The sequence below is a fragment of the Ursus arctos genome, unplaced genomic scaffold (genome assembly GCF_023065955.2).
Source record: "Ursus arctos isolate Adak ecotype North America unplaced genomic scaffold, UrsArc2.0 scaffold_15, whole genome shotgun sequence".
Taxonomy (NCBI): Eukaryota; Metazoa; Chordata; class Mammalia; order Carnivora; family Ursidae; genus Ursus; species Ursus arctos.
Genome location: NW_026622819.1, coordinates 29,813,716 through 29,836,297, shown reverse-complemented (window position 1 = coordinate 29,836,297; position 22,582 = coordinate 29,813,716). Strand labels below are relative to the sequence as shown.

At 34.2% G+C, this 22,582-nt stretch overlaps 1 protein-coding gene across 9 annotated transcripts in view; it reads left to right on the top strand.

Moving 5' to 3' along the window:
* RICTOR (RPTOR independent companion of MTOR complex 2) overlaps window positions 1-22,582 on the top strand; it is a 111,848-nt gene that overhangs the window by 81,061 nt on the left and 8,205 nt on the right. For 6 of the 9 annotated variants that reach the window (XM_026506855.4, XM_057312211.1, XM_057312208.1 and 3 more), the window contains 15 exons: window positions 235-434; window positions 664-790; window positions 1,279-1,443; window positions 1,649-1,725; window positions 2,170-2,248; window positions 5,471-5,580; window positions 6,032-6,119; window positions 7,252-7,344; window positions 7,703-7,809; window positions 8,518-8,747; window positions 10,254-11,262; window positions 11,545-11,616; window positions 14,970-15,147; window positions 15,932-16,016; window positions 16,798-17,031. In XM_026506855.4, the coding sequence (XP_026362640.2) occupies window positions 235-434; window positions 664-790; window positions 1,279-1,443; window positions 1,649-1,725; window positions 2,170-2,248; window positions 5,471-5,580; window positions 6,032-6,119; window positions 7,252-7,344; window positions 7,703-7,809; window positions 8,518-8,747; window positions 10,254-11,262; window positions 11,545-11,616; window positions 14,970-15,147; window positions 15,932-16,016; window positions 16,798-17,031 (2,854 nt within the window). The remainder of the gene's footprint in view (window positions 1-234; window positions 435-663; window positions 791-1,278; window positions 1,444-1,648; window positions 1,726-2,169; window positions 2,249-5,470; window positions 5,581-6,031; window positions 6,120-7,251; window positions 7,345-7,702; window positions 7,810-8,517; window positions 8,748-10,253; window positions 11,263-11,544; window positions 11,617-14,969; window positions 15,148-15,931; window positions 16,017-16,797; window positions 17,032-22,582) is intronic. The other 3 variants (XM_026506857.4, XM_026506856.4, XM_026506861.4) reach the window with 3 other exon arrangements.

Sequence of the window (22,582 nt, the reverse complement as noted above, 5' to 3'; positions counted from 1 at the left end):
TGGACAACTTATGTGCCTTATAGAAGACCTGGTTTTCTCTTTTTAAAATGGAAGATATATCATCTTCATGCAGCATTGTATTGAATGAAATTTAAGAGAACATACTCAGTGATTGGTATCTGTTATTAGTCACTTCATCATTATCATTATGTTTTTTGGATTTGATTAAAGTTAATTTTCTAACTATAGTCACTAAGTGCTTCTCCAATAATATCATAATGTATTTGCTTTTAGGATGGGCAAGGATACTTAGAAGATCTAGTAAAAGATATTGTTCAGTGGCTCAATGCCTCATCTGGAATGAAGCCTGAAAGAAGTCTTCAAAATAATGGTTTATTGACTACCCTTAGTCAACACTACTTTTTATTTATTGGAACACTTTCTTGCCACCCTCATGGAGTCAAAATGCTGGAAAAATGCAGCGTATTTCAATGGTAAGTATCCCCAGGTTGTTTCAGTATATTCCTGAACTTTATTTTTAATGTAGTGAGAAATGGTATGTTTTTTATTCTGTGTACATGTATTTGGTAAATTTTATTAAAATACAAAAAAAATTAGAGTTAGCTTGATGCTTTGTGCTCTTTTTTCTTTGATATTTATCATTAAATGCTTTCTTTTAGAAATGCTTGTTTATATTTTCATCTTTTTTTTTTTTTTTTTAAGTCTCCTTAATCTCTGTTCCTTGAAAAACCAAGATCACTTACTGAAACTGACCGTTTCTAGCTTGGACTACAGCAGAGATGGATTGGCGAGAGTTATCCTTTCAAAAATCCTTACTGCAGCCACTGATGTGAGTATAACATCAACAAAACTGTATTTTTTTATAGCCAGTTAATTCAGTACTTCATAAAATTTAACCAAGCAAAATTAATTATTAATCCTAAGAATATGAGATGGAATTTGAGTTTACTTTAAAATAGTAGTTCCTCCATTGGGTGGCAGGGTGGCTTACGGCTCAGGTCATGATCCCAGGGTCCTGGGATCGAGCCCCGCATTGGGCTCCCTGTTAAGTGGGCAGTCTGCTTCTCCCTCTACCTCTGTCGCTCCCCCTGAACTGTGCACAGTACCCATATCTTTCTATAAAGGGGAAGAAGCAGCTAGATTGAAACAGAAATATTTTATTTACAAGTATTAAGAAAATATATCAGGGGCTAGACCTCACTTCAATTTTTCTGCCATTTTCAAGTAGCAAAACTGTCCCAAAGCAAAGTCCAAATAGGCTATCCATGAAGTTTGGGTTTTGTTTGTTTGTTTTTATTTTTTCATTTATCTTTGTAGGCCTGCAGGCTATATGCAACAAAACATTTAAGAGTATTACTGAGAGCTAATGTTGAATTCTTCAATAATTGGGGAATTGAATTACTAGTGACCCAGCTGCATGATAAAAACAAAACGATTTCTTCTGAAGCTCTTGATATTCTTGATGAAGCATGTGAAGACAAGGTAAAGGTTTATTATTTTATGATAAAATACTTAGGCATGAATTTTTATTCAATTATTTTAATTATTCAATTAATTTTAATTATTAAAATACTCAATTTTAATAGAAAATTATGTGAAATTATAATGTACTTAATATAGGTGTTTTAGAAACAGAATTTACTCTCATTTTGCAATTGTTAATTTGCCTAATAATTACTTTTTTTAGGCCAATCTTCATGCTCTTATTCAGATGAAGCCAGCTTTATCCCACCTTGGAGACAAGGGTTTGCTTCTCCTCCTGAGGTAAATGTTAAGTAAATTTTTCTTATAGTTACGTTTTTTGTTGTGTCCTCTGTAGCAGTGTATTTTAAAGCTGGATTCAAATCCAAACAAGAAATACTTTAAAGGGTTTGGTGTTAACTTCTGAAAGAGGTCTATTTTAGAATCTTAGATATCCTTTAATACTGAAACTCTGTCTTTTCATTGTTTTCCTTAATGTTTCTTTTATATTTGTGTCTCGTCATGATTTTCATGACATTTTCTTTACTATGATTGGATTCATGTGTTTTTGCAAGAAAATTTATTTGTATTTGAAATTATAGTAAATAATATAGAAATATAGTAAATTGGAGGAAGCTATTCATAAAGTCTTTTAGCTCCTTAAACATACTATTGCTTAAGATGTTTTAGCTCCTTAAACACTGTGGTCAGACTCTGTGTTAAACTATTGCTTGCTTTAATTTACAGATTTCTTTCCATTCCAAAAGGATTTTCCTATCTGAATGAAAGGGGTTATGTAGCAAAACAATTGGAAAAGTGGCACAAGGTAACTTTCTGTTGATTGCAATTTGGGAGTCCTCAGTATATAGTAGTAGTTGAAACTTGAAATGAGTTAGATCACCAGGGAAGATAGAACAAAAAAAGAAAGAAAACTGGAAATTGCTCCCTAGAGAACATTCTGATTTAATGAGGGGAATAGAAGGACAAAGACAGAAAATTGCCAGAGAGAATGGTGTCACTAAAGGGTGCTTCAGGAAGGAGAGGCCAGTGATATATATTTGTTAAAAAGAGGTCACAGAAGATGAACAGTGAAAAATAAGCTGTTGAATTTGACAGTTTGGTCACTGGTGAATTTTGCTAGAGCATTTTCAGTAGAAAGTTACAAACAGATGCTGAATTGCAGTTACAGTTAGGCAGTAAATGGAAGGTGTAAAAATAAAGACAACATAGTCCCCTCTCTTGAATTAATTAGAGAAAAGGAGACAGGGAAGAGAACTAACATACTGATTGCCTACCATTTCAAGTCTTACTTCATTTAATCCTCAGGGCAACCCTATGAAATATATTGTTATTTTTATTTTGTGAATGAAAATTTGAAGTCTAAGGAGAGTAAACTTTATCCTAGAGGAATAATTTATCCTAGCTCACAGAGCTAAAAAATAGAGCAGGGGTGCTTTTTGATTCTAAAGCCCATGCTCACTATATTCAATTTCCTCCCAGTAGCTTATGGCATGCCAGCATGAACTGACACTGTCCCTGTTTTAAGGTAATAAAACATGTAGGCCAGTACAGTAATAAAAATTCACTTATTCAGTTTAAAACTTCACCCTAGCACCCAGAGGTAAACTTAGAAACACTAAGTGGAGGGAGGATCTCATCACTCTTTGTGCTCATTCTCCTTGCCACGTACTAGCTACCTGCCGGTTTAGGGCCTCTTCAGCTTTGGAGCGGGAGGAGGAAGAAGAGGTGTGGGGGCCAAGAACAGACTTACTCAGTTGGTACAATTGTTATCTGGGCTATTTAGCTTTGGTTGTTGCAGATTTCAAATGTTAATTCTTCTACTTGAGGGTTACCTTCATGAGTTTCTCAAAGACCTCACCACTGTGGATCTCTCATTTTCAGTTCCCTTGACTAGGGCAGTGGCTCTTCTCCCTGCCCGCTTATATTGCCTCCTGGTAGGTAGAGGTCCACCCCTCAGTTGGGGTTTTCTTGCCCCTCCAGTTTGGTCCTTTTGGGCAGAATCCTCAAGATGACCCACAGTAGGAACTCAGTACATTTCACAGCTATAAACCGTACCCCTGATCTTTGGCTAGTGTTTTCCAAATGAATGTCCCTCGTCAAAAGATGAACCACATGAATGTAACTACTCCTGTATAAAGTTTAGATATCTGCCTTTTTTGCCCTAAGATTTTCATACATAGAGGAAAGTTTGATAGTAGTGTTGTGGGTAATAGTACCAGTAGTAATTATTATGGTATGCTGATAATATTAAAACCTCATATTACTATTACGAAGTAAATATGGAACCTAAAGAAAAAATAGGAAAAGTACGTTTTTAGAGGCTTTAAGTAGGGAGTTAAGGTAACTTACCAAATTCAAGTTGTCTAAAATGGTTTTGAATGAAAAACGTCTCCTTGTGCCCTTATTCTGTCTTTTGTGTAGGTAAATGTCTGTTAATAGTTTATTTTGTGTGCATTCAGAGATGTTCTATCCATATATAAGTACATACTCTTTATTTAAAAATACAAGTGAGTTCTATTTTTAAGTGTAGATAAGAATCAGTTTTTCATTTAGCAGTGTATTTGAGGGATCTTTTCAGAGCTATACATTTAAATCAGCTTGTTCTTTTTAATGGCTGCATAGTACATTATGTGAATGTACTTTAACTTTTATAATCACTCCTGTGTTGACATTGTTTGCAACTTTTTTTGTTTTGTAAACAGTGTTTGCTGGATATTTTTCCATATGTCTTTGCATGCTTGTACATGTATTTCTGTAGGATAAATTTCTAAAAGTGTAGTTGTTGAGTCAAAAAGTATGTGAATTAACATTTTTGATACATACTGCCAAATTGCTTTCCAAAGAGGTTCTACCAATTCCTACTAAACAGTTTAAGGTGGAGATCTTTTAGCATTTACCCCAAAGATAAAAATGTAGTAATCCGAAGGGGCACCTGCACCCCAATGTTTATAGCAGCCATGTCCACAATAGCCAAACTATGGAAAGAGCCCAGATGTCCATCGACAGATGAATGGATAAAGAGGTTGTGGTGTGTGTACACACACACACACTGTGGAATATTACGCAGCCATCAAAAACCCCGAAATCTTGCCATTTGCAATGATGTGGATGGAATTAAAGGGTATTATGCTAAGCGAAATAAGTCAGCTGGAGAAAGACAATTATTATATGATCTCACTGATATGTGGAATTTAAGAAATAAAACAGAGGATCATAGGGGAAGAGAGGAAAAAATAAAACAAGATGAAACCAGAGAAGGGGACAAGCTATAAGAGACTCTTAATCATGGGAAACAAACTGAGGGTTGTTGGAGGGGAAGAGAGTAGAGGGGTGGGCTAACTAGGTGATGGACATTAAGGAGGGCATGTGATTCAGTGAGCACTGGGTATTATATAAGACTGATGAATCACAGGCCTGTACCTCTGAAACCAGTAATACATTATATGTTAATTAATTGAATTTAAATTTAAAAATGTTAAAAAAATAAAAGGGGAAAAAATAAAGTGGAGATCTTTTCAATAAAAATGACAGTATGACTTTCAGTTTAAAGAATTTAAAAGTTTTTCAACTTTTAGTTGGAAACATTTTTTACATTTGACTTGATTTAAATCAGTGGGGAAAGAGATACTATTTTTTGTCAAAAGGTGCTGAAAGGATACAATTCATTTAATTTTCTTTTTAAAATTTTTAGTGAATATGTTTACGGTTTAATATTAAGAGGCTTGTTTTTGTTTGTATTTAACGAGGAAAGGAATTTAAGATGAAAAACGAAACTATTAACTTACTTATATGGACTTTAAAATATTAATTGAAAATGGGAATAACAGTATAAGCAGAAAGCTTTGGGATATGATAGAACATTTACATTCATAATACCTTGTTCTCCTGTTTTTAAAAAGTCTTAAATTTTCTTGTACAGATGTTCATTTTTCTTGTATTTATGCTTTTAAGATTTGGTAGGTACCTAACATGTTATGAATTTAGTGAATATGATACTGTATACAGCTAAAACAATATTATCTTCCAGGAGTATAATTCAAAGTATGTTGACTTGATTGAGGAACAACTTAATGAAGCACTTACTACTTACCGAAAGCCAATTGATGGTGATAACTATGTTCGTCGAAGTAACCAAAGGTAGTCTAGTTAATGGAATAATTTATTACTGGTCCTCTAATAAAAATTTCAAAACCAGTTCGTAATAATTCTTTATTTTTTGAAATTTTCTGAGTACTTGGGAATTTTATTTCCCTCACTGACATAAGACAAAAATCTTAAAGCATAGGATTGACTGCTCAAGAACTCCAGTGGCACTCAAAACATGCTGACTACCCTACTAATATAATTTGTATACCTTCCACGCTCTTACCTGGTCTTTTTTCTGGTCTCAGCTCTCTTACCATTATGCATTACTTTGAGGCCAGGTAAACTGTTCTTTTTCTAGAGAAATTCTCGTGCTTTTCCACTTTCATATTTTTATGTATGCCGAGAGATTATATCTTTATCTAGTACTTTGTTAGTAGTCTTTGTTTTAATTAGCATATTGTAAATGAGGTAATAGGTGTATCAGTCATCTTTCTTATACTAGATTACAGCGTCCTCATGTCTACCTGCCTGTACACCTCTATGGACAACTGGTACACCACAAAACAGGCTGTCATTTGTTGGAAGTACAGGTAAAAACATAATTTACTTGTTTTAAATAGCTACAATCATAGAAAAAAAATCTCAGTATTTCTAAAGTAGTACCTTTGCAAAAACTTCTCAAAAGCCTTAAAGTTAGCAGCATAATTGCTTTTAAAGCCAACGATCTTATAACTGACTTAGGCACTTTGTGTTTGTAATCCTTAGGTATATCACTGGTTTGCATGCCTTTCCCTGACTTACGTGTCACCTTTTGCCTAGCTAATTTGTTACATAGGCTAAGTAAGCCACTTAAACTCTGAGTTCTGTCTTTTTTGGTTTGTTGCGAAGTTCATCTCTTTTGTAGAAACATACTAAAAAACTGAATTTCTTCATTGTCCTTGTTGGGAAGTTAAACCGAAGCTGATACAGATTCAGTTATCTTTGGTGAGCAACAAACTGGAAGTATTAATTACTATTTGTTTGTACCTCACTATTCTCATGTACACATGGACTATAACAGGCTTAGTGTCAAGCAGTTATTCTTTGATTATATGCACACCAAATTTGTGGCTGTGAATATGTCTTGCTACTAAGTGTTTTCAATAAATGCAACTTTTTTCTTATTTTAGAAATACAGAAGTATTTGCATGTGTGTCTTTTGAACAATAGTAATCTGGCAGTTTAGTTCATTTTTCTGTCAGTGTTCATCCCAGGGGCAAAAGTTTTACATAAATGTACTCGATAGTGTCCTATTTTTATATTAAGTCTTTGAAGACTTTTGGAGCACATACCTTTATATTAGTTTTTTAATTCACTAGTATTCTATTTAAAAAACTGATAATTATGACTAACATTTTTATAATACTAGGTACCAAGTACTTTGTTAAGCACTTTATATGTAATGATTAAGTCATTACACCTTATGAAACAGATCTCTCTATTTTAGCGATTGGAAATCAAGGCATGGGGGATTAACTAACTTGCTCAAAACCACATAGCTAGTAAGTGCTAACTCTAGAATATGAACTCAGAGCCCCTGCACTAGTGCTGTTTAAGAAAGTTTACATAAAATTATTTTAGAATTTTAAATAGGCAAAAGTTACTAAACGCAAACCTTAAAAATTTCATTTTAAGATGCATTGAAAACATATTGTTACTCTTTTTTTATTTTTCTTTCTCCAGAATATTATTACCGAACTCTGTCACAATGTTCGTACACCAGATTTGGATAAATGGGAAGAAATTAAAAAACTGAAAGCATCTCTTTGGGCCTTGGTTTGTAATAAACACTTCTATAAGATCTTCATCATTTTTAGATTTTTAAAATTTTCTTAATAATAAATAAAAATAATTTTATTTAGAACTTCTTCTCAGATTAATATTCCAAGACCAAGATTGTTTCTGCCCATTTTAAATACTATTTTTAGACTGGAAAATAGATGATTAAGCTATTAGTTTTCTTGCTAAGACAAATGGAGCATTAATTCCTAAAGTTCCATATTTAAGTTTTTTTTTCACATTTTTTTCTCTCTCATAGATGGGGTTAAATTTCTTGTTTTGGTAGCTCTCCCAAATTTCTCGAAAAAGTTACTTTTATAAATATATTTGATATAAGTGATTTCTTTTCTTTCAGGGAAATATTGGCTCATCAAATTGGGGTCTCAATTTGCTACAGGAAGAAAATGTGATTCCAGATATACTAAAACTTGCAAAGCAGTGTGAGGTTCTTTCAATTAGGGGGTATGTTATTTCACTCATAAATATTTCTAATGTATATATTCTTGTTCACAAATGGCTGTGAGGGAAGAGTATTTTATGATTCAGTGTAGTCCATTGGAACTATTAATTCACTGAAAGTCCTAATGATAAAAGATTCAAAAAGAAAAGGTGGGGTGGGGGTGCGCACCTGGCTGGCTCAGTCAGTAGAGTATGTGATTCTTGATCTTGGGGTCATGAGTTTGAGCCCCACACTGGGAGTAGAGTTTACTTAAAAAAAAAAAAAAAAGATTTTTAAATGCACTAAGTTAAACATCTTAAGGAGCTCCTTGCTTAATGTTACCATTTCATTTTTATCATTATGTTGAAGTTTAGTAACTGGCAAACAGTGAAAGTATAATGTATATGCAGGAGTCCAATAGTCCATATATTCCAGATTTATCCCAGAAATGTCAGAAATGTTAGTATGTGTCATTTTTCCCCTAAGATTTGCATTATGTTTTTTTAAATTACTTCTTTGTAATTACTATGTATATTAGGAAGGTGTTGATGTTACTTATGGCTTCTAAGTTACTCCTAACTCATTTTAATACATTTTTCCACAAGCTAAACAATTTTTTAATGACTTTTAAAGAAAATTCAAGTATACATATAGCAAACTAATATTTTGGTTACTTCAAGAAATCTCAGTTTGGAATTATAAACTGTCATTACTGCATCTTTTACATATAGGACCTGTGTATATGTGCTTGGGCTCATAGCCAAAACCAAACAGGGCTGTGATATTCTGAAATGTCACAACTGGGATTCTGTAAGGCACAGTCGCAAACATTTGTGGCCAGTGGTTCCAGATGATGTAGACCAACTCTGTAATGAACTTTCATCTATCCCAAGCACCCTGAGTTTGAACTCAGAGTCAACCAGCTCTAGACATAATAGTGAAAGTGAATCTGCACCATCAAGTGAGTATTATTGACAAGATCATATAAAGTTAGCTGAAATTCACATTTGTATTTGTAATATCACAATTTAAATGTATTTGTTACATTCCTGATTTACTTTTTTCTAAGATAATTTGGCAGTAATGGGTTCTTGGAGAATGTGTTATCTTTTCACAGCGGAGAGTGATAACCACGAGACTACATTGTTCTCTCTCCTTGCTTTTCTAAATAGCTTTCGGAAAAGTCTTACTGACAGAGTTAAAAAATAAGCCATGTGCCAGAAGAACCCTTTTTGCTTATCATAAATCTAAAAAGTAAATGTTTATTTGCTTACCTCCTTCATTTATATACTTTTTTCACTCATTTTTCAGATACAGAGATTGTTGAACCAGAATGTATTTGTTAAGAGATATTATACTTACATATTCATTTTTGAGAGAAGAGCTAAATTTTAAAACTAAATATTGAAACTGTTAAAAGATGGAGTATCAAAAATCAATTAAATAAAAGTTTGTAGTTTTAAGCCCTAAATATTATTAGTCGTACAAAATTTAAGAAATGATTCTTTTTAAGAAGATAGTGCAATATTTTTCAAACCATATTTCACTAGGCCAAAGATGCTGTGAATTATAAGAGGCAGCAGTATTTTATGTGCCACTAAAAAAGAAGAAAAAAATACTGCCTATTAAACTAGGACATACCACTGATTACAAGATGCATTCTGATTTTAGAGATGTTACATGTGAAAAATGTGCATCTTAGAATTAACAAAATCTGAAAATACGTTATGTAAGTTTATTTGGGATTTTACTTTGCTTTCTTTCAAAATAAATTTGAAGTTTATAATTATTGATCAAAAAGTTAAAAGTTAAAATGGGATAAAATCTCATAGATGTCTTTGGACACCCAGATTGAGTCTTTTTTTTTTTTTTTTTTTAAGTTAGAGTTGGACACTGAATTTAGATGAGTTCCTTAGTACCTAAAGGAAAATAAATAAGCCTAATTGATTTAAACATGAATTTAAAATGCTGTGACTTAGTTCTTTATAAGTATATTTTAAGAGGAGGAATTCATTTCTTACAAGATTAATTTCTACTACCTATTGTGATTTGAAAAATAAACTAACAGGAATATGTATGAGTGAATGAACATCTATGGTCAAATCTCCTTTTTCCTTTAATTTTATCCTGAATATTTGGAGGTTTTGGAAACTCCCTGCCATTAAAACAGTCAAGCAAAAAAACACTTAATGTAAACTGGGTCATAATGAATCCTTTAATTTTTCCTGGGAAATAACAGAAGTTCCTCGTAATGACATAATTTCACATTTTATTTAAGTTCAAACACTTGGTCTCAAGAAGTTCTTTTTTTTTTTAATGTGGCTCTCAGCAGTTTAACCCTTTATTTTTGAAAATTTTTTTCCTAGATGACTATTCAACAAAAAATTATTGAAATCTGTCACTGACAATTGCTTTGATTTGTTTTGTCATTTTTTATGTGCTCTTATTAACAACCCTTTGATCATAGGTATGTTCATAATGGAGGATGACCGGTTTGGCAGCAGCTCTACCAGTACATTTTTTCTTGACATCAACGAAGATACAGAGCCAGCATTTTACGATCGACCTGGACCTGTAAAGGATAAAAATTCATTCCCTTTCTTTGCTTCTAGTAAACTTGTGAAGAATCGTATCTTAAATTCACTTACTTTGCCTAATAAAAAACATCGTAGTAGCAGTGATCCGAAAGGAGGGAAACTGTCATCTGAAAATAAGACAAACAACAGGCGGATCAGAACACTTACAGAGCCCAGTGTTGACTTTAATCATAGTGATGATTTCACACCCGTATCCACAGTACAGAAAACATTACAATTAGAAACTTCATTTGTTGGGAATAAGCACATTGAAGACACTGGTAGTACTCCAAGTATTGGAGAGAATGACTTAAAATTCACCAAGAGTCTTGGTACAGAGAATCACAGAGAAAACACAAGCCGAGAGAGATTAGTTGTAGAAAGTTCAACAAGCTCACATATGAAGATACGTAGCCAAAGTTTTAATACAGACACTACAACAAGTGGCATAAGTTCTATGAGTTCAAGTCCTTCACGGGAGACAGTAGGTGTCGATGCTACAACTGTGGACACAGACTGTGGAAGTATGAGTACTGTGGTAAGTACTAAAACTGTTAAGACAAGCCACTATTTGACGCCACAGTCTAACCATCTGTCTCTCTCCAAATCAAACTCAGTGTCCCTGGTGCCTCCAGGTTCTTCTCATACACTTCCTAGAAGAGCACAGTCCCTTAAAGCACCCTCTATTGCTACGATTAAAAGTCTAGCAGATTGTAACTTTAGTTACACGAGTTCTAGAGACGCCTTTGGCTACGCTACACTGAAAAGATTACAGCAACAAAGAATGCATCCATCCTTATCTCATTCTGAAGCTTTGGCATCTCCAGCAAAAGACGTGCTGTTTACTGATACTATCACCATGAAGGCCAACAGCTTTGAGTCCAGGTTAACACCAAGCAGGTGAGCAAATACACGTTTAAAAATGAACAATAATGGTTGCATTTTAACAGACTTAAATGGAAAGCATTAGACAGGTTTTGCATCTACGTAAGCCTCAGAACTGACCAATTATAATTGTTTACTATGGTAGGCTATAAGCTCCTAGTTACCCGATATGATTTGAAATGGATTCTTGCAGCTGCGAGGGGGGAAAAGAAATTCTTTTAGGCCCTGACAATAAACATATATGGTTTGCAAGGACACACAAGTCACAAGCTTTTTTTTATTTCTCGCTTCTGCAAGGATCGATTTTAAAAAGAAGCATGTCGGGGGAATCAGGAGCTTAAGACCTACAATAACAAACAACCTTTTCAGGTAGGTCAATTTAAGGCTCCAAAAGTTGACCTTTATTATTATTATATTTTCTCAATAACTACAAATTTTAGTAAAATTCTTTTCAGTTTGTCTGAAGTAGCTGTGATGATTTAGTAGGAACCTAATGAATATTAAATGAATTACTTGGCCCTCAGGATTAAGCAGTAGCAGTTTACCTATGCTCAAGAACTTTTAGGGAATTTCTATGGCATATCTAAAGATTGTGACCAGTCAAAATAAATAATAATAATTACTAAATAATAAATAATTCTGATTTTACCTTTAAAATATATGCAGTGTAAGATTTGTTGCAAAGATTTCTGTACCTGTTTTTTTGTTTTTGTTGGGCCAAATACTTCTAAAAGTTTACCTAGTTTTTGGTTATTAATTCCCACTTATTTAAATGGATTAGTATTTGTCAGATACTGAGAATATTGCTTGACGTGTATCGTGATCATTAGTGTTATGGGTAGTTATTTCCTTATGTAACCCATTTGGCTTTTACAGAACCAAATTCTTAATAACATTAAGAAGTTATTAAGCAGTTTTACTTCAGTAATGCTAATGCATTTAGTAGAAGGGGTTCCTCTGTAGCAGATTATAAATTATATCCCATTTGATAGACTTTTATAAATTATATGGTGATGTCTCATACAGGAACTCACCCATCTTTGGCAACCTCATCAATTCAGAACAAAGAGAGGCAAATCTCTTAATAGCTCACTAGTTTAAATCTGTGCAGTAAGGTTCATGAATTGTATTCAAAAGAGGTACCTCTGACCCACATTCAAATTTGATATTTGTTTTAACAAGCTTGGATACCAGGTTTTCAGGCCTATGGGAGCAACAGTTAGAAGCTTCTGATTGGTAGGAAGACTATAACAGGAAAGGACAGCTGATAAAATTGGTAGCAAAGGAGGAAACTTTTATATTAAAACAAAATATTTGAAGACTCAGACCACTGCAGCAGCCAGGGGCCAGTAAGTAACGTAGCACAGCAAAACAAGCAGGAGGAGGAGTACCATCGTACAGCTCAGTTCAATAACCAAAGTGCTGTTCACTTTGAACCATTCAGTGAAGTTGATTATATCCCATCAAAGCAGGAATTTCTGTCCAAATTGATGAAGGCCTAGATTAAAGAGTTGTACTGTTTAAATATTCATTAAGAATAGACCAGAAAAGACAGCTAACCCCAAATCACTTATTTCCTAACCAGTCTGGCTTCTTAGAATCTTATTTCCTGTGTTCTCTGTTAGACCAGAAGAAAGTTACTTGGAAGTTTTACTCCTGGAGTAAAATGCCAAGTTATTGGCATTATAAAAGATGAATAGGTGTTTTAATTTCTTGTGAGGGAAAAAAATAAAAACAAGAAAAAATAGTCAAGAGACAAGAACAGCTTGTACAGAGGCATGATGGCATCACAGAATTTTTATGTTCATCAAATCTTTCATTTGTTTTTTCAAATTGTATTTAGTACTTACTGTGTGTGTGAACCAGGTTCCATGGAGGAAAAAATCGTGTCAGCATTAGTCTTTCTGTTCCTACTTCTTACCTTTGGTTATTTCAGAGAAAATGAAAGTGATGGAAGCTAACTACAGATTTACTTTAAAATAACAGTTTGGAATCCAGGCTGAGAAGGACTATTATTATTTGTTTTGTTTTCTAATAAAATTAACAGGGTAGGCATGCAGATACCTATGGTATAATGGATAACATGAATTCAGCAATCTTAAAAATCATCTCTCACTGAACTGTTTCCTTGGGACATGGTAGAACGAACATTGAAATAGGAATCCTTAATCCTAAATTCTAATCCTGGGACTGAGTGAATGAACTTGAAAAGGTTTTGTAAATTATCCTGTAATGTCTCATCTGCCTAGACTTCAACAACTTTGCAAAACTTCATCAATCCAGAACAAAACCAGGCAGACCTCAGTGGCTCACTGTTAAGAATCTGTGTGGGAAAGTTCATGAATTTTGAAATATCTAGGCCTCAGTTGCCTCATCTAATAGAATTTGGACTAGATCAGTGGTTTTAAGCTTTTCAAATATTGCTTTTTAAGTAGAGAATCTCTTTTTTCACAGAAACATTTCTATGGAAACCCAATATGCAGAATAGATTAAAATGGAGCTAGTCAGTTGAAATAGAGATCAGGAGGGCAAGTAATCCAGTAATTCCTTCCTATACCTCCAGTACTCCTTTAAGAGTTTTATGAAGTAAGAGAGGTTTAACAATATAATTTTAGAACCACTGACCTGTTTTATGAAATTTGTCAATTTCAGTTAGTGGTTTTTAAGCAGAAATTAGGAGTGGTTTTTCTTATGACAATTTTTTTTTAAGGTTTTATTTATTTGTCAGAGAGAGAGAATACAAGTGGGGGAGTGGCAGGCAGAGCAGGCAGAGGGAGAAGCAGGCTCTCTGCTGACAAGGAACCTGATGCAGGACCCTGGGATCATGACCTGAACTGAAGGCAGAAGCTTAACCGGCTGAGCCACAGGTGTCCCAACTATGATAATCTTAATAGCTACCATTTTGAAGGATTTCTTTTGTGTGCATTACAAAATAATAATTTTTTATATATATCAGGCTACATTGTTATATTTTAAATGACTTGGGTTTCTAAATGCCAGTGCACATTAACATGGAGCCTGTGTGGTGCCTTGTATATACACAGCAGGTGCCTAGTAAATATTTTAGCATGTATGCTGCATGAATAAGAAATCTGTATCAAGAAATCTGTATCTTACAGAAATATCGGTATACCATATTTATTATGGAGTCACTAGTAAGGAATGCATTGAGGTAATATCAGTGCTTTAAATAAAACTGTCTTGTAATATTTACAAATGATAACATTATTGCTGTTTTGTGTCTTCTGTGTTACATAAATCTTGTTGCTAAAGCATTAATTACCACACAAAGGATGATAAGGATTCTTATTCTTCATAAAAATAATGTTAAATGATTTAGAGTTAATAAATATGCCCTTAGTTGTATAATAGCAAATTTACTAGTTTGAAATGATTGTGAAGATAGTCCTTGGATCATACCTGTGACTTCTGAGGTCATTTTTTAAAAAAAATTCTAAATATTGAAAGTTATCTTAATTGCCCACCTTTTCACTTTTACCTGGGAGGTCATAGCAGTTGTTTTTTGTAACAGCCTCATGGTCTTTTGTATATCATTTTATAACACCTAAATGATTTCAAGTGTTTATATGCTCTTAATAAACAAGATGGCACTGTTTGGTACGTGGCTAGCTACTTATCTTTTATGAAGTTACAAAAATAAATTAATTTTTCTTTTACAAATCAAAAACTAATGCAAGTGGGTTTTTTTTATGGTTTTATAGGTTCATGAAAGCTTTAAGTTATGCTTCATTAGATAAAGAAGATTTATTAAGTCCTATTAATCAAAATACCCTGCAGCGATCCTCCTCAGTGAGGTCCATGGTGTCCAGTGCAACGTATGGTAGTTCAGATGACTATATTGGTCTTGCTCTTCCAGTAGACATCAATGATATATTCCAGGTATCATGAATTCTATTTTCTTATTATTTCATACTGTATAACTGCTTACTAGAAATTACAATTTAGAGTGAATACTATTTTGAGAGAAGATAATTTTTTAAGGCAGTTTTGTTGAAAAACATTTTATGATGAAAATTATTTCACCTCTCTCAACTATTCTGTACTTTTATTATTTAGTATATTCAAGTCCCCAGAACATTAAATTCCTTCTCTTCCCATTCTAAATCAGCATCTTGTTTGATTACTTTATCAGTATATTCTCTAAAGTTTAGTGAATTTTTAACTTTGCTTTTTAATCACATTGGACTTATCCTTATTTTTTGTCTCTTATTTTTTGTTTTTTGACATTGAACACAAAGTTGTGTAAGTTTGAGATATGCAGTATATTCCTTCCTTTCCCCCCCCCCCCCCCCCGTAATCCTTGAACCTGTTTATCCTGCATAGGACAGCCACATGTGTCCAGTCATATAAGGTGGTCCTAATCCCATGAGCTACTCTCAGATACCTACATGATATAATAGTAAAGAATCCTCATTTGCTCAGGAGTCTAAAGACATTTTAGATAAATTCTAAAAATATCTATTTTAATATTTATTTAAATTACCGAGAGTAGATAAGAATTTTAAAGATTATTTGTTATTTTATCAAGTTTTGGTAATTTTAACCTTCTTTAGTGAACTTTTTGTTGTAGGTTCATGTGCTGTAGTAATTCTATTTAAATAGCATTTCATTTAATTTTGCTAATATTCATAAAGTGAACTTCTTAATAATTTATCTATTTTAGGTAAAGGATATACCCTATTTTCAGACAAAAAACATACCTCCACACGATGATCGTGGTGCCAGAGTGTTTGCCCATGAGGCAGGAGGTAATGCATGGTTTCTGTTCTTATGAGACTCTTCTTTATATTAAAAAGAAAATTCTTTTTAAAACAAAGTTGATTAAAAAGAAAAATTTTCCGGTAGGATGATACTAAAAATTCAGATATACTTACTTTTGGGTCAACTTAAAAATTATGCCAAAATAATTGTTTGAGTCAATTTAAAACTAAACCACAATATATTTTTGTGAGGGAGTTAAGAAAGTGTTCTCAGCCTCTCAAGAAGACAAAAACTAGATCATTTTATTCTGTTTTTAAAAACTAATACATGAAAAATTCGTAATGCTAACTCTCAAAGGTCTAAGGAACAGGTGTTTGGGGAAAGGAGAGAGATAAAAACATACATTACATGATCTCTCTGTTATGAACAATAAGATTTTAATGAATATATGCATGTCAGCCATAGGTTTAAAACTTCATAAGCTTGATTTTTTTTTTTTAATAAGCACCTCTTTAGACTCAGAATTATTACATTTCTTTATGGAAATACTGAGAATAATTAAAATTATGTCTTGTATAATTTTAATTTTGCATTTAAAATTTTATACTGAAGAAATACAAGCTTATCTGCTAAATTTATTTTCCTAATTTTAAGCAAATTACTCTTTTTTCTCCCCAATTAAGGTTAAGATTTTGAATCATAAAAAGAGTTCTGGTTTTCTGCCCTAATTTTCCCTCTTTAAAAATTTATATAGTTGGAGACATCTTGAAAAGAGGTGTCATTGATACTATCTTTATCAGATTTTGTTTCATATTTACTTATGCACAGGTCTTCCATCTGGAACTGGAGGTCTTGTAAAAAACTCTTTTCACTTGCTACGACAGCAGATGAGTCTTACGGAAATAATGAATTCAATCCATTCAGATGCTTCTCTGTTTTTAGAAAGTACAGAAGACACTGGATTACAGGAGCATACAGATGATAACTGCCTTTATTGTGTCTGTATCGAAATTCTGGGTTTCCAGCCCAGTAATCAACTAAGTGCAATATGTAGTCATTCAGGTAAGTGATTATGTCCTTCTCCACCTAAGTTGAATCTGCTCCTGTCACAAGTCATGTCCCACCTCTGTTGACTGTCCTTCTTACTCAGTTCTCACTACCCCAGCCTTAGTTCAGTCACTCAACATTTCCCTATTGGAGGATTGGAGGTTAGAGTTTTGTCTCCAATTTTGGCTCCTTCCAATTCACCTTTCATACTATTGCCTGAGATTAGTCTGTTGACAGTTCTTTACTGGCTATTCATGCCCAGCACACAAGATTCTTTGTGTGATCTGTTGTCTTTTTTTTTTTTTTAATTGGACTTAACATAGAATGTTACATTAGTTTTGGATATACAATATAATGATTCAGCAATTCTGTTTTTCTTCTTTTTAAATTATTTTTTAATTCCAGCATAATTAACATAATAGTGTTATATAGGTTTCAGGTGTACATTATGGTGATTCAACAATTCTGTATGTTCATCAAGATAAATTTGTTCTTGATCCTCTTTATCTCTTTCACCCCTGGCCCCACCTACCTCTCTTCTGGCAGTCACCATTTTGTTTGCTGAGTTTTAGAGTCTCTTTTGTTTATTTGTGTTTCTTGTCTTTTTCTGATGACTTCAGTTAGCATTATTCTCTCTAGGTCCATCCATTCCTGCTGTTGCAAATGGCGAGATCTCATTCTTATGGCCAAGTAATACTCCATTTTGTGTGTGTGTGTGTGTGTGTGTGTGTGTATATACCACATCTTTAGCCAATCACTATGAATACACACTTGGGTTCCTTCCATATCTTGGCTATTATAAATAGTGCTGAAATAAGCGTAGGAGTGCATATATCTTTTCAGATTAGTATTTTCATTTTCTTTGGGTAAACACCAAGTAGTAGAATTACTGGATCATGGTATTTCCATTTTTAATTTTTTTTCAGGAACTTCCATACTGTTTTCTACAGTGGCTGTACCAAAGGGCATTCACATCAATAGTGCATGAGAGTTCCTTTTTCTCCACATCCTCACCGGCAGTTGTTATTTCTTGCGTTCTGATTTTAGCCATTCTGACAGGTGTGAGATGATATCTCATTGTGGTTTTGATTTGCATTTCCCTGATGATGAGTGATGTTGAGCATCTTTTCATGTGTCTCTTGGCCATCTGTATGCCTTCTTTGGAAAAATGTTCAGGTCCTCTGCTCATTTTTAATTGGATTACTTGGTTTTTTGGTGTTGAGTTGTAGAAGTTCTTTATGTATTTTGAATTTTAAGCCATTATTACGTATGTCATTTGCAAATATCTTCTCCTATTCAGTAGGTTATCTTATTGTTTTATTGATGGTTTCCTTTGCTATGCAAAGTCTTTTTATTTTAGGGTAGTCCCAATAATTTTTTAATTTTGCTTTTGTTTCCCTTGCCTTAGGAGACGTATCTAGAGAAATATTCCCATAGCTAATGTCAAAGAAATTAGTACCTTTTATTTTCTCTGAAAGTTTTTGGTTTCAGGTCTTACCTTTAGGTCTTTAATCCATTTTGAATTTATTTTTCTGTATGTGGTAAGAAAGTGGTCCAGTTTCATTCTTTTGCATGTAGCTGTCCAGTATTTCCAGCACGACTTGTTAAAGAAACTGTCTTTCCCCCCTTGTATAATCTTGCCCCCTTGTATAATGTGTCATAAATTCATTGGCCATATAAGTGTTGGTTTATTTCTGGCCTCTCTGTTCTGTTCTAGTGATCTATGAGTCTGTTTTTGTGCCAGTACCATACTGTTTTGATTACTTCAGCTTTGTACTCTGTCTTGAAATTTTCAAGATTACTTGACTATTTGAGGTCTTTTACCATTCCATACAAATTTTAGTATCGTTCTAGTTCTTTGAAAAATACTGTTGCTAATTTGATAGGGATAACATTAAATCTGTAGATTGTTTTGGGTAGTATGGGTATTTTATCAAGAGTGGATCTTGTAATCCATGAGCATGAATTATCTTTATTTGTGTCATCTTCAGTTTCTTTCATCAGTGTTTTCGTTTTCAGCATATAGGTCTTTTGCCTCCTTGGTTAAGTTTTTCCCTAGATATTTTCTCATTTTTGGTACAATAGTAAATGGAATTGTTTTCTTAATTTCTCCTTCTGCTACTTCATTATTAGTATATAGGAATGCAACAGATTTCTTTATATTTCATAACTGTAGGCATGAAAAATGTGTATTCCCTTTTATTCCCTCTTTCCTCTCCTCCCTCCTGACACGCAAACTCACACACAAACAGCCCCTTTGGCTGGTCCACCTCATCCTAAACGTCAGGATTCTACCTGTGAAGCTCTCTCTCACTCTCTAAGTCAGATGTTGACATTCCTTCCTCTTTACTCTCATTGGCTTTTGTACATAGATCTCTTATAATCATTACTGGTTGGTTATTTTTTTCCCTTCCACTCATTAAGTTCCTTCACTGTATGGACGGTCATGTCTTTTCATTTTTATATTTCTAGTACCTAGCTGCATACTGCTTTGTGTAGTAGACAATACGTTTTTGGTGAGAGCAGACTCAGATTCACCTTTCTTGTTTGATTCAGTAAATGACATATGCAGGTCTTCCCCAACTCATGATGGAGTTACATCCCGATAAACCCATCGTAAGTTGAAAAAAATCTTAATTCAAAATGCATTTAATATACCTAAGCTACCTAACATTATGGATTAGTCTGTCCTATCTTAAACATGCTCAGAACATTTATGTTAGCCTATAGCTAGGCAAAATCATCAACACAAAGTCTATTTTATAATAAAGTGTTGACTATCTCATGTAATTGATTAAATAACTGTACTGAAAGTGAAAAACAGAATGGCTGTTTCGGAACAGAATGGTTGTAGTGTATTGGCTGTTTACCCTCATGATCACATGCAGACTGGGAGCTGTGGCTCGCTGTCACTGTCCAGCGTCACAAGAGAGGATCATAGTACTGCAAATGGCTAGCCCAGGGAAATTTCCCAATTCAAAATTTGAAGCAATAGAGTCTCTACTGAATGTGTATCATTTTTGCACCATTGTAAAGTCCAACCATCATAAGTTGGGGACCATGTATATTAGAACTTCAAACTAATAAGTGTTCGTATATGTGTTTAAAGTGTTTCCATGGATTCCTTTTCTTGGTATCACTTAGCCACACTCAGAAAAACCTAGTGATATCAGAGTTCTCTGGGTCACTCTTCTAAATTTCTCCTTGGTGTTCTGATTCAGAGCTTTCCAGCTGATGGGTTGTAGCGTGCTGATGCACTACAGATGAGATATGGGTGTGCTGAGATCGTTAATTCCCTCAGTGTTTCCATGCTGCTGGGGCTGGGGTTTGGACAGACCCTTGGACTAGGCACTTTCCACTATGAACAGTCCTGTCCAGGGCCCTTGCATGTTGTAATTATTGTCATTTCCCGCAAGTGAGAGGTTTGGGCAGTATTGTTCTGATGTATTGCACACAGTAAAAAAAATACTCTGTTTTAAATAATCACTTGACTCTACATCATTTATGATATTTTAGTTTCTGCAAGTTCTTCATTTGTATACTTATTCATCAAATACTTATGAAGTACTTACTATGGATTTTACGTTACTGTTTTCTACTTATTTTATCAAACAAGAAATAGGGAAACCAGCCCCTCAAGTACCTAGTCACCTAATTCTAATCCATTTGTGACCTGTAGTGGGGAGCGGGATCAGGCGGAGCATCGTGAGGTTTGGGATTGTGAAAGACGTGCTGCAGCCATCAGAGCCTCTCAGCTGGTTGGCCAGTGATGTGAAGTGTTAGTGTAAGAAGCAGCAGTGGAAGAATAGCTCTGAATTGGGCAATGATTACAGTTTACTACTGATACCACCTTAGAAGTGTGAAGGGTGGAAGGCCAAGTGGTTAAAAAGTCGCCAAACGTTGACTCACTGATTCATGCCCTCAACGTAATATTGTGCTGCTACCATGGGTCAGGCATTAAACTAGATGACAGAAAAACATTTGTGAGAGGAAAAAACAAAACAAAAAAACCACTGTTCTTGCACTCTTTGAGCTTCATTCAGTGGGGGAAGAAATGGATGAATGGATTGATTGATCACTTGATCAGTCGATTAGTGAATATAATACTATATTTGTAACAAGTGCACCAAGAATAGCTACATGGTATTAGCAAAGGAATATAACCAAGTAGGCAGGTCAAAAAAGAGACTTCTGAAGAAGGTACTATTGAGCTATGATCTAAAGAATGAATAGAAGCTAAAAAAGTGAAGATGGAGTATAGAAAATTTGAAGACAGAACAGCTTGAGCAAAGTTCTTCTGTCATGAGAGCATGCATGGGGAGTAGTAGGGACAAAAAAGACGCCTGTGTGGATAGAGCTCAGACAGTAAGAGGGAAGGAGAGACATGATCAGCCTAGAGAGATAGGCAGGCACCAGGTCCTGCAGAACCCTGGCTACTCAAAGTCTGGTCAGTGGGCCAGCAGCATCAGCGTCACCTGAGAGCTTGTCAGAAATGCAGAATCTCAAACTCCACCCTACATACTGAATCAGAATCTTCACTTCCACGAGACTTCCAGGTTGTTTGTGTGCACAATAAAGTTTGAGAAGCATTCCTATAGGCCGTATTGAGGATGTTGTTTATCAGAAAGAAGACTTCCGTATTGTCCATTTCAGATGACTAGAAAATAATCTCTGTGCTATTTAAGGATCATTTTAAAGGAACATCAAGACTGGAACATAAGACGTTTCTTTCTCTAAAACTTCTGGTCTGGTGGTAATGGTTCAAAAATGTAAAGCTCAGAGGAAAGGCTATTGGAATCAGATATCTGGTAACATTTTATTCTGTATCTGCCACCTTCACAGATTTTTATGCATTGTATGGTTCTAGTATGCTTAAAGGAATGATTTCTTTTTTTTTTTCTTAATGAGAATGCTTGACATGGTCAGGAATAGGACCTGACTCTTTACAGGTTAGAAATGTTAGGAGTCATCATAGGTTAAAGTTGAGGCCGGTATATCTTTTCAGAAACATGTTGACTGAATGAAGTATAACTTTCTTATTGTTCTTTGTGCTGAAATACTTTGTCATCATAGTCCCTGGGTGGCTTATCTCCTGATTCTAAAACAATATAGTCATCTCTTACCTGGTTATTCAGCATTACTGTTTTTTAAGTACATCTTCAGTTCTCAAATCTTGGCAATAGTTTTGTTTTTTAAGTCAGTGAATGATTAAGTAGCATGTGTTACTTTTAAGTGCCTGAAAGGCACATGATTTCCTTAATAACCAGAATTTTAAAACTATGCTGAATTTGTAGATCTTCTTTTCTAAGGAATGAAAGCATTTTCTACTTAGTATTTTGTAAACTGTAATCTTAGGAAGTGTTTAGAAGTGAGATGAAGGGGTCATATCTAGTCTATGGAAAACAACAGGGAGAGATTGACATTGGTTTGGTTTCCTGGGCTTTAAAAATAGAGCTTTTTTTTCTCTACTGTGACAACATGCTGTAGTAGAAAGAGTACTGAACCATCTGTCAAGAGCTCTTACCTTCTGGCTGAGTTGTGTCTCCTCTCTCCGAATCTCTCTTCT